At 26.0% G+C, this 12,152-nt stretch overlaps 1 protein-coding gene across 14 annotated transcripts in view; it reads left to right on the top strand.

The window, feature by feature from the left end:
• The first annotated feature begins 42 nt into the window (after window positions 1-42).
• Window positions 43-12,152, top strand: part of LOC107454565 (sodium channel protein 1 brain) — a 52,783-nt gene continuing 40,673 nt past the window's right edge. For 5 of the 14 annotated variants that reach the window (XM_016071797.3, XM_043044678.2, XM_016071802.3 and 2 more), the window contains exons 1-8: window positions 44-369; window positions 1,892-2,019; window positions 4,247-4,330; window positions 4,930-5,058; window positions 6,014-6,108; window positions 7,324-7,430; window positions 8,083-8,240; window positions 10,774-10,918. In XM_016071797.3, coding sequence (XP_015927283.1) covers window positions 280-369; window positions 1,892-2,019; window positions 4,247-4,330; window positions 4,930-5,058; window positions 6,014-6,108; window positions 7,324-7,430; window positions 8,083-8,240; window positions 10,774-10,918 — 936 coding nt within the window. In that variant the 5' untranslated portion in view covers window positions 44-279. Of the gene's footprint in view, window positions 370-1,891; window positions 2,050-3,859; window positions 3,926-4,241; window positions 4,331-4,929; window positions 5,059-6,013; window positions 6,109-7,323; window positions 7,431-8,082; window positions 8,241-10,758; window positions 10,919-12,152 lie in introns of those variants that run through there. The other 9 variants (XM_016071799.3, XM_043044684.2, XM_043044683.2 and 6 more) reach the window with 6 other exon arrangements.

Here is a 12,152-nt window from a genome sequence, read left to right as displayed (position 1 = left end):
TTTTTAGAAAGATAATGGCAGCAGTCAGTTTATTCACGAAACTGTCACTATGAATCGTACCAAAATAATCTAACTTTTGAGTTAAATAAGTTCTTATAAAATTATATGTAATGTGAACGTAGCGAGTTTAAAACGTTTAGCTCAAAAGTTTTATTCTTCCTTTGTGAAAACACTCAGTTTGTAGTACGAAATTTAAAGAAAATATATGAATTCTCTTCCAGTTATATTTTTCTTTCCGTTTGATTGAAGAGTATTTTGTTAGAAAAAACCTTTTTCAAAATGCAAAGTCGTAGAACTTTCAAGCGTTTGCCGTCGGAATATGCATTTGATATACCTCTCAAGGAAGTTGACCCGAAAGTATCAGGCGATGTATGTATACTCAAAAATTGTATATCACTTAGTACTTTAAACCTGCTTTTAAAATATTCTACTTGATTGTTTTATTTGTAACATCTGTTTGATAATTATTTTACATATTTTGATTCATGTTCTGATTTTGAAAGTTTCTTTCCCTTGTGTATATTATCTATAAATATTGCCTTAAGTTCAAAATTTGATCTTCTGAAACAAAATAGTCTTTAAAATTTATTTCAATAAATTGGTCCGTACAGTTAATTTTTATAATTATTAAAATGATTTTATAAGATCATCAAAATTATAAATACTTAGATATTATCAGTTTAACTATGATTTAAGCAAAAAGTGACCAATCCTTTTGGAAAGAATCTGAAGTGAAAAAATTATGCATTCCATTTACAACTTTTCCTACTAATTTAAAAATGTAAAGAAAAAATATTACTTCTAAGTTTATTATTTATTTGAGGGGAGGGTTCTATTTTCTTTTATGTTAAAAAAAATAGCTGGATTTATCTGTGCCAGACTAACCAAAAAATACCTAATTTTTCTCTGAAAAGAAATGCAATAACGGTATTTCTATATTGTAAATTGGTGTGCCAACTTCAGTCTCCTAGGTGGTTAATGAGTTCTAAATTTGTAAATTTTTTTAAAATAACCTATAGAGGTTTGTCTGTAAAAAACCTCTATATGTTATAACACTGCCATTGTTGTAAAGAAAATATCACTGAAAGAGACCAATTCGATGGGTGCCCTTGTGTGATACTTTTTTAATTTCTTGCCGACCATTGCCTGAAAGTTTCCAAGACATCTCTCAAATAATAATTGGAATAATTTATATCCTACTAGAAATTTTCAGGAATCAGATTGGATTGGGATGATCGTGATCTGCGCACCAATTACTTCAAAAAATAAGCAAATGAAATTAACTGATTAGTTTCTTAAATAATTTCTGTTTTTGTTATGAAAAAAATCCATGTTTCTATATCTCTCTCTTATGTATATTTTCTTGTTTTGCAAGTAAAATTTCATTTGAAGTTTGAATGAGAATTTAAATCATCATTTGTCTATTATGATATTTTATCTAGATCCATACAGTAGCCAGGTTTTACTGTATTTATTCAATCTTAATTTACTAGTTTTTGAATTTAATAAATAATTAATTGCAATTTTGACCCATTATTTACTTATTTAGATGAAATTAATTTGCCTTGTAGTTGAGCTGACAATCTAATAGGCTCCTTTTTTTTGACATTTTCCAATAAAAATAATTGTCCATGGACAAATTATGCAACAATGCAAAATTGTTTCGTATTATTTATTTGTATTTTTCATGTATTTTAATTATGCTTCAATTACTTAATTTGTAAATTTTTATTTCATATGATATATTTCCTACAAATTTTTGATGTCCTTGAAATCACGATAATTGGTTTTCCAATAAACTTACTTGCTTTTAATAAGATTTTACATCTTTAAACTTTAAGCAGTATTTTTTTAATTAAAATGTGATGCTTAAGTGTAATTACTTTTACAGACATTTTGTGTTATAACAAGAAGCTGGGACCAAACGTTTATAAACAGATATCAAAAGTCACCATCATTGAACCTGTTTTACCCATACAGTTACATTAGAAGAGCTTCTATGGCCTTTACTACTCATATGTATCCTTTTGCTCACTTGTATTTATTATGGTACATGGTACTTTTTCATTTTAGTTGCTTTTATCTAGTGATGAAGTAAAAGTATCGGTAATTTTTGTTTCAACTTATAAAGATTGAAGCTTTTCCTTTTTCATTTATAAAAACATTTTAAGAACTTCAGATCTTTTTATACACGTTTCACACATTATGTACTCAATAATTCACTAAGTTAACATTTATTGGTTTCAGCTCAGTTTTTATCAGTAGTTATGTTATCATTTCATATTTATGAAAGATTGTAATTTATATTTGATATCAAAAGGGCTTTTAATATATTAGTATTTATCAGCTTACTAATAAACTTTTATAACTGTTTTAAAGTTAAATTCAGCTGCCTTTTTAACATTTATACTGTCATGCAATTAAAAAACAGCATAGGTGCAGATCTTTTGCAAAGCAGTTTTTTTCAATAGTATGGCAGAAAGCAGTACATATAAACAGTGCGCAAAAAAAAACCATACCACCAAACCAGTAGGGGATGCAGGAAGATTTATTTCCCGGTCAAGACTTCTGGTCTCCTCCTGTTGTGCTATTAGCTTTGATAAAAAAATTGTTTCAAAAACCTGATTACACACTAGTTTACAGTGTGCCTTTTTCTAAAGTAGAATAATCATTGATTATTTTAGAGAATAACTCTTGAGTTGGTTGCATGATCTGCATGAAAAGGAGTGCTTTGAGTTTATCAAGAAAATAAAATTCTTGGAAGCAATGAACTTAAAAGAAATCCAAACTGAAATAACTAATAAATTTGGAATTTCTCAAGTTTTGAAGATAAAAAAAATTCTAAAAGAATACACTAGCCGTGAAAGTCTCATAAAATGAAAATCAAATTTTGATGAATTGGCGAATCAAAAGGGTATCGAAATAACAGATTTTAAGAAATAAAATTGTGTTAAAATTATAGCAGCTGCTTTTCATTATCATTGATTTATTTTCATGAAACTTAAAATGACATTTATATTTTATGGTACTAACTCTGATGGCTTTAATTATAATTGTTTCTTGATCAAAAGATTGAGTTTATTTAATCAAAACATGATATTATTCATTAGATACCATTAAAAGTAAAATTTTATAAAAATTTAAGATTAATAAATGCATTCTCCTTTTTATCAAATAACCTGCTTAATTGAATAGAGTTGACTGAAATCAATGGCGTTCCTTTAAGTGAGGATAACTATGTGTATAAAGTGAGTTGATGATAAATTGAACTTAAAGCAAAAAAATCTTATCTGCGGGTGTTCTTTTCAAACACTATTAACATTCAACTTCATTAATATTTATAGTTTATTCTTCTCTTCAAAGTTTTCTTTAGCTGCCCTTGTCTTTTCAAGAACTCTTTGAGTGCACTTATTCAGGAAGAATAAATGTTTAGTTATGAGAGAAGCAACAAGAAAAATTAATAATTTTTTTTAACTAATACTTTTTTTTAACAAATTTCAAGCAATTATTTATTTATTTTAAATGGTGTTTTGTTTATTTTGATTGTTAAAAGTGTCCAGTATATGGACCAACTGCATCACATCCAGGTACAAGACTTGGTATACTGTATATACTTGTCTTATTTTGTACCTTTCTGTATTAAAAGAGACTCCAACTTTTGATGTTGTAACAAATTATCTATGGTAGTGAACTAAAGCAGAATTCTTAGATATAAGTAAAAAAATTTAAAAATATTATTTGAACTAAGAGATTCAAACTTTTGTCTACTTGACCTTACATTTATCTGTTTTTAAATTATTTGTGTTAGACAAAATGCTTTTAAGTCTTATTTATTTAACTATTAATACACCACCCTTAGTACCCCTAGGAAAAATATTTCATGAAACTACGAAGAATCTTTAGTAGTTGGAGTTTTTCTATTAAGGTATTTATATTTTCTGAATAAACTAATAGCTCTTGAGCTCTTTCATATTTTTTACCAATGTTTCAAATTGTGTTAATTTTAGTTTTGCATCTTTTGTGCCATATCTTTTAAACTATTAATGCAAATTAAATAATTTTTACTCGCAATAATAAAACTTATTTATCCAAACAATGTATTTAACAATATTTTATATACAAGTTGTAATGTGAATGTGAAGCAATGTATTTTAATCAGTATGCAATGTATTATAATTATTTATATTAGGTGCTTATTTGTTATAAGTATTGATATTATTAATTTATTCCTTGATGTATAGTTTAGAATTTATGACATTGGAATACTCTTCATTGTGGCAGCAAATCTGATGAATTTGGTTAAACCCGGAATCTTGCCTTTATTTTTTGAGTAATGCATTCAATTCATAACAATTTTTTTTTTTTTGTTAAAAAAATAGTAATTTTCAAAGTTTTTTTTTTAATTTTCTGAAAACATCTTAAATTAAATAAACCAAACTAAACTTGAACAATATTTAGCATCATTCTCTCCACTGGGTATCTTTGATATTGAGACATTCTAACTTTTTTTTTTAATTTTATTTTATTATAATTATTTTGTTATTTATTTATTTCAGTTAGATCACTAACTAGGGACTGGTTCGAGAAAGTCTTCAGCCGGACTTACTTTGACATTATAAATGTATTTAAATTTTAATTGTGAATTACCAGTTTACAAAAAATGCAGATTTGTCTCAAATATAGTGTGAATAGACCTTATGTATACTCCTCTTTAAGGGTGGTTGTAGTAAATCATAAATATCAGTTACATAATTATGTAAATAAAATTAGTATATCACCAAAGATTACAGATGAAAAAATTTTTTTAATCATTCAGTTTTCCTGTGTACCATTTATCTTTTAATTTTATATTGAAATGAGATGTATTTGCCTGCCTGAATTTTTTGTATTAAGCAAACTTGTAATGTTAGAATTTTTTTTTCTCAATAGGCGACTTACACTGCTATTTTATGTCACTGAGGCAATCCATCAGTCAATAAGCAGAGGGTTTGTTGGTGGTTCTTATTCCTATTTAAGGAATCCTTGGATGTGCTTTGATTTTATGATAACTATTTTAAGGTTTGTAAAACATTTGTAACATCAAGAAAAATATCTAATCTCTAAATAAATAGTAATGCTGTCAATACAACAAGTCTGATCATCTGAAGAGATGCATACGTTATTACATAAGGTCATTACAATAGTGAGTGTCAAAAATACTGCTAGTGTTTACTTGTAGTATTTAAAAACTAATTTAAAGAAACTAATAACATAAACCAAATTTAATGTAAACAATGCTAATCTGTAATGAGAATTAAGAAGCTAAGAAAATAATTGATATTGATAACTAAACAACTGATAATTGATTACTAAATAATGTTTAGTATGAAAAATAAATAAAAGTGAGCAGACAATTATTTGAGCTTTCTCTTACATAAATAGTGACATGTTTTTCTACTTCTTTTTTTTTTTATTTGATTTGATGTAAAGAATTTGCTAAGCAAATAATCAGATTAAAATAACATTAAAAAATGAGTCAAATTTCGAAATTAAATCAAATCTGATTAAATAAAAGAAAAAATAATATAAAACAAGAAACTAAATTGCATTTTTAATGAAATCATTTATAATTTGTAGTGAAACAATGATTGTCTGCTGGTGTTCTTTTCAAACACTATTAATATTCATAGTTTATTCTTCACAAATTGGTATCATTATCATATCAAATTATTGTTTTTCTTTTACTGCTTTTGTCTTTTCAACAACCCTTTTAGTGTGCTTTTTGAGGCAGAATAAATCTTTAGTTATGGAAAAAATAGCAAGAAGTAATAAAAAAGAGGTTGCTTTTACTAATACTATTTTTTAATAGGTCACAAACCTTATTTTGGGGGGGGGGGCGAAAGGAAATTTGTTTGTTTTGATTGTTAAATAATGGTTCAATTATGGGAATTAGTGTTGTAATTCATAAAATTCTAACGGAGAATGCTAAATATGAATATTTATAACACGTAAAAAAAAATCTTGTACCTTATAGCTTGTACAATTTTGATGTTGAAAGGAAGGATCGCATACCTGGACTGCAGACCTTTCGTGGTATTCGACTATTTCCAATAGTAGCAAAAATACCAGGTATTATATGGGCATTTTGGTCATTTCTATCTGTGAAAATTTATATTTTCTATGAATTTTCATTTGTATCATGTTTGTTTTATATGTTTGTCAATTAATACTTTTCTTTTTAAAATTTTGCTTTTGAGTTATAACTTTTTCTTAGAAGGGCAGTGGTAAATAGCTCTGATTTTTTATGTAAAAGTTACTAAAACTTAATGACATAAAAAGCACTTAAAAGATTTCTTTCGTGAATCTGTATCATGGAATCTATATATTTACGAAATTAATTATTTCTGTTCGGGTCACTCTTTAAAATAGTGCCATGCACTTTGTGACCTAAATTGGAGGTTTAAAAAATTCATTTCACACAGCCTATATTTTTATGAAATAAATAGTTTCCACCTGTGCCCCTATTTAAAATGGTACTCCATGTTGTCTTGTTGAGTCTTATTTGAGTAGTTACTTTTTCCTAATAATTAAAACCTTTATAACTTCTTAACTGTAAGTTCTATTAACTTGATTTGGAATAATTTGATTTAGTGTTAAAAAAAATATATAGGAAATAATGCTTTATTCACAAAATAGTAATATAGTAGTTAATAACAGTAATTTTTTTACAAAATCATAGTTTTTTTATCCTTTGTAAATTTAAGAAAAGTTAAGTTTTAATTTATTAAAAAAATTTTATCCTTAGTAAATTTTAGTTAAAGCTCACCTGGTGGTAAGCACCAATTATTGGATATCAATATTAGAATTAAATCAAAACTATTAAAGCGTTTTCCATCTTTTCCTTAATTATTTTCTTGTTTAAATGTAGTATCTTATCAGCAAATTAAGAAATAAAATTTCAGAGCAAATTGTGAATATTTAAAAATATTATAAACTAACTGAATATCCGTTTTTCTTTCAAGGTGGAAAAAAGGTAAATGATGAACACAATAAAATCATGTGCAGAACTATAGATGTATTCTGACGCAATTAAGCAAACTGAAACATTTCCCTTTTTTTTTCTTTTTTTTTTCCCCTTCCCTGTGACTTCAGATTATTAGGTTAAGCAAAACGTGTTTTTAAAAGTCCAGCCCATCAAAATAAATATTAACTATATTTATTATCATTTGATTTATAGCTATTACTCGAGCTCAGCTACTCATAGTCATAAAATTATCTTAATGTCGGTGGCAAATAATTCATTGATTTATAATAATTTTGTCTTTTTACATTTTTTTTAATTAGGTGTTCGAATCTTAGTTAGAGGATTAGTTCTATCAGTGACTCAAATGATGAGTGTAACAACAATCATATTTATATTTCTGACAGTAGTTTCAATAACTGCAAAACATGTAAGATATTAATTTTTCTCCCATTGAATAGTTCTAAAATATCATTTTAAAGAAAGATATATCTTTTTCTACAAATGTCATCCTCTAATTTGAGTCTATTATGTTCAGGTGATATTTAATAAAATAAATTACTTTACCATTATCTTGTTAAATTTAAATGTCTAAAATAAATATTATTAACCTTTTACGTTACTTTTTGCTCACTGATATTTAGATATGCGCTGTCCCAGCTGTAAGTATTAATAAAATTAACAAGTATTATTTAATAGTGTTAGTTTTAAAGATCATGATATTTTTAAAAATGCATAGATTTATTATCTTTATTTTTTTAGCAGTAAGCTTTTTTTTAGTTTTTTAATCTGCAATATATTTTTTTTAAGTTGCTATGCAAATATCAATTTTGAACGAATTTTTTTTTTTTGAATTATTAAAAAGTATATTGTAGAGATAAATATAATTATATAAAACGTAATAATGTGTTTAATGTGTAAAATAAATTAATTTTTAAGGATGCTTAAATATTAAAAATAATAAATCATTAAAGTTTTTTCTTAATTTTAAATTCTTTGTTTAAATTTTACTTTCTTTAATGTAATTTTATTTTTCCACTTTATTTGAAATAATATTTAATGTTTTTGTAATTTTTCTATAGATATTTAAAGGTGTATTGTACAATAAATGTGTGAGAAATCTGCCTAGTAATTTTACTAGTTTGAACATATCATACTTTCATTTTATTCAAAATTCATCTAATTGGTTAATGGATCAAAACTGGAATCCTTTAATCTGTGGAAATGTTACTGGAGCAAGGTAACTTGATTACTCATTAACTTAGCAAATCGTTGGTGATACAAATACACTGAAAAAATTAAGTAGTTATGAAATTTCTGTATTTTCTGTTTTAAGATAAATGAACAGAAATTAAATGTTTTATTGTAGTTACACAAATGTATGTTCAGTTTCTTTAAAGTTCTAAATTGCTATTTCAGTTTTGAAAATCTTTGTGTACCATCTATTTTTTTCTCAAAACTAAATACTGGACTCCTTACAGCCATAACTTGTCAAAGCTGAGAAAAAAAGCTATCCAAAAAGAAAAAACTTGTAATCTAATTAGTAATTTTATTTTGAAGTCTAAGCACTCTGACTGTGCTCCGTTTTCTTTTTTTTTTATTAAGGATTGTGCATTCTTATTTAGTACTTGAATTTTTTTTTTTTACTGAAACAAGGTGTAAATAAATTTTATGGCAAATCTATCAACACATATAAATAAAATAAAGGTAAATTTGTTTATCGTATACGAAACTTACAAAATTGTATGTGAGGAACTTTAGGCAGAGTCCAGAAATTTACTTATTCTTTTAAAAACATGCCGTAATTGAATTGGCAAAGCAGCTATGGTAGAGATAAAATTAAATTTATGTACGTAAACTGCATAGTTATAGAAATTGAAATTAAATTACTTATGTACGCAGTCTTGTAAGTTTTGATTCTTATTCTCCCTCTGTTTTGAAATTAGAAATAACTGCTCCTACTCCCTCGCTTTCAGTATGCTATTGTGAAAATAAAATCTGGACTGACAAGCCCATACTAAACTGTCCCTTTAGGCACAATAAGAAAAAATCAGGACACAAAATGTTCTTGTTAGTAACTGCATTTATTTTTTATTTCTATTTATATTGTATAAGTTTCTAATCTAGTCCTGACACATTGCCAACTTTCTGAATAGTAATGCCTTCAGATAACGTTTAAGTACTCAATTACTATAAAACATGGTTACAGTATAAAGGATTTCTTCTTTGAAGAACTAACTATCACAAGTCCTATCACTCCTGATCCTTTTAAGGCAAATACAAATGAACTCACTGTGACATTAGCCAATCCTTCAAAGGGAGAAAAAGACGGAACAAACTTGAGGTAACCCTCTTGAACTATTAAGATTAATTCATAGTATATAAAAATCTGATCACTACTCCAAATTCAGCAAAATATTTTTAAAAATAATAGCGAACTACAAACTAAAATTTGCAGATTTTCGGTTAATTTTGCTAACTTTTTAAGAGACTTAACGTGGTTTAACTGTAACAAAGTGATGTATCACATAAGCCTTTAAAATATTAAGAAGTAGTAGAGAGTAAGAAACTACAAAATCGAATTTGTCTGCTGTCGATAGCAAGTTAGCATCTCTGTAAATATTAATGGATTTTTTTTTTCTTAACACTGAACATTTCAAAGAATAAGTGGTAGCTGTTAATCAACCAACGTTTTGATTTTATAAGAAGGGAGGGGGAAGTTTCGTAGAGTTATATTGCTTTTGGATAAGATTGAAGAGTTGCTCTTGAAATTTAGTGAGAGGGACAAAATAACCTATTTTTCTAGAGCATACATTGATAGTTTCGTTTTTATTATAATGTTTATATAATTCTTTACTCAGTTATTCTTTTTATATATGTTATATTTATACTCTGTTTTTACATATTAATTTAATATAATAAAGAAAATTCCTATGTAATCATGTACAAAAATAAATAAATAAATTTTTCTTTTTCTTGTTTGGTTTTGTTTCTTGAAAAAAAGAACTCTTATTTCTGAATTTGTGTTTTCTATCATTTTCACTATAAACTTGTTAGAAAGATAGTAACATGTATTTAAAAAAAGTATTATAGACAACTGTGAATTTTTTTGCATTTCCTATTTTGTATTTATATGAGTTTTCAAAGAATTCATTTTTTTTTTTTTGTTTGTTCTTCAGTAGTGCAAAATATATACAGGGCTGATTGTGGTCCGGAAAAAATCCGGATTTCCGGATTTTTCGCTAATTGTGATCGAAGGTTCAGATGTTTCAAAAATTCCTTGATCACAAAAGTTTCCGGAAATCAAATTTTCAAAGGTGGAACTTAAAAAAGCAGTTTATTTTATTTGTTTGTAAGGGAGAGCCAGAGAGATACTTTATAAGCTTATATTCATGATTAATATTCATTTTCTATCAGTAAATAGTTATTATAATCATAAACTCAAGAAAGAAAGACATATTTGTAAATTTCAATTACTTCTCCAGGTCATTATAGGTATGTGTAAAATTTTAAATATATTTTAAGTAAACTAAGAAATATTGAGAAAAAGGAAAAAACCTTGTTTAAATTTTTTTCGATTTAAACTTTTTTTTACTCAAGAAATTTTCCGGAATTTTGGCTTGGGCTCACAATCACCCCTGATATATATGAGTAGTGCCAAATCATGTGAATGCAAAAGAGCTGACTTACTTTATGTCTATATTAACTTATTTAAAATCAAATTCTTTCATTTTTATTCTTAAAATAAACATTTATAGTTTCATGTTTTTCAGAAAATGCTATGACAATTACACCTGCCTTCCTGACATTGGGTCCACACCCTTTGAAAATATTTCAAACTTTGACACTTTCAGTATATCCTTGTTGAACAGCTTAAGACTGATATCTACAGACACTTGGGAATTACTCTTAGATGATGTAAGTAAATGAGTTAATGTTTTTTTACTCTGTTTATGAAAAACTACAATAATATTTTCATTTTATTTTTCTGTGTTCTAAAAAGTGTGATAAAAATGAATGGTAACCCAATAAATGTCGTTTTCTTAGAATTGATAAAATGAGTTAAATGTAATATCAAAATAAGGCTATTTAAAATTATTTAATGTAAAAAATTTTATATGTTTATTATCTTAAAGTGGAATTTTTTTTTTTTGGGGGGGGGCAAGAGGGATAATTGAAATTAAGTAAGGAAATGTAGAATTAGAAGGAACTCTTTTTGATTTTAACCTTCCTGAAAACTGTCTAAACATTTTTGCCATTTAACCAATTACTTTCTTGCATAGCAAAAATGTTTATTTCCATATTAAATAGGAACAGGATTAAACATAATTCTACTGTTTATTAGTTCCTGTGTTTTAATATTACACAAATATCAAAGTTGCATTATAAATTGCAAAATTATTGCAAAGCTGCAAATGCAAGAATTGCAGAACTATGAAAATCTTATAATTTGCATTTAAATTAAATTTGTAAATCTAAAACTTAAAGTTTTAGACTTTTGTTATTGTAACTAAATATTAATCAAAACACTGTTAGATATGAAGAGTAGTTAAGAATAAATATTTTTTACTAATTAAAAGCAGAGTTTTTTTCATGTTAATAAAAAATAACTTGAAAAATTTAAAACTTTATTTCTGTTTAAATGGTATTTAGACCCTTGGACAGGTTGAAAATCTTTTACTGGTATTAAGTTCAATGATATATAATTAACTCAGTAGTTAAATTTTGCATATCAAATTATTATCTTAAGGCTTTTGTTTCTGCCACTACAAAATTTGAAATATTTATTCTAAAAAAAATTTACATGTTTTTATATACTACTATATTTTAAAAGTTCCTTTAACAGCATTTAATCTTCATAAAACATCTTTTTTTTTTGTAGATCTTTGTTTTTAATAATGGTTGTCTTGAAAATGGCTAATTTTAAAAATCAATACAAAAGAAAATAAAAGTTATGGTTTGCAGCATTTGACTTAGAAGCTGTCTATTCTCATCAAGTTTCAAAATTTGTCAATTGTTTGACAATACTACTGACTGGTAAAACAATATTTTCTATTCACCTTAAATCGTGGGAGTTTGTTAATTTTTCCTCAGAATGCACCACATTATTTTTGCAAAGGTTTAACATTGTTTTTTAATTTTTCTGAGCTTT

Source organism: Parasteatoda tepidariorum, chromosome 3, assembly GCF_043381705.1.
Source record: "Parasteatoda tepidariorum isolate YZ-2023 chromosome 3, CAS_Ptep_4.0, whole genome shotgun sequence".
Classification (NCBI taxonomy): Eukaryota; Metazoa; Arthropoda; class Arachnida; order Araneae; family Theridiidae; genus Parasteatoda; species Parasteatoda tepidariorum.
The sequence above is the reverse complement of the archived record's forward strand: the minus strand, read 5'-3'. Positions and strand labels throughout refer to the sequence as shown.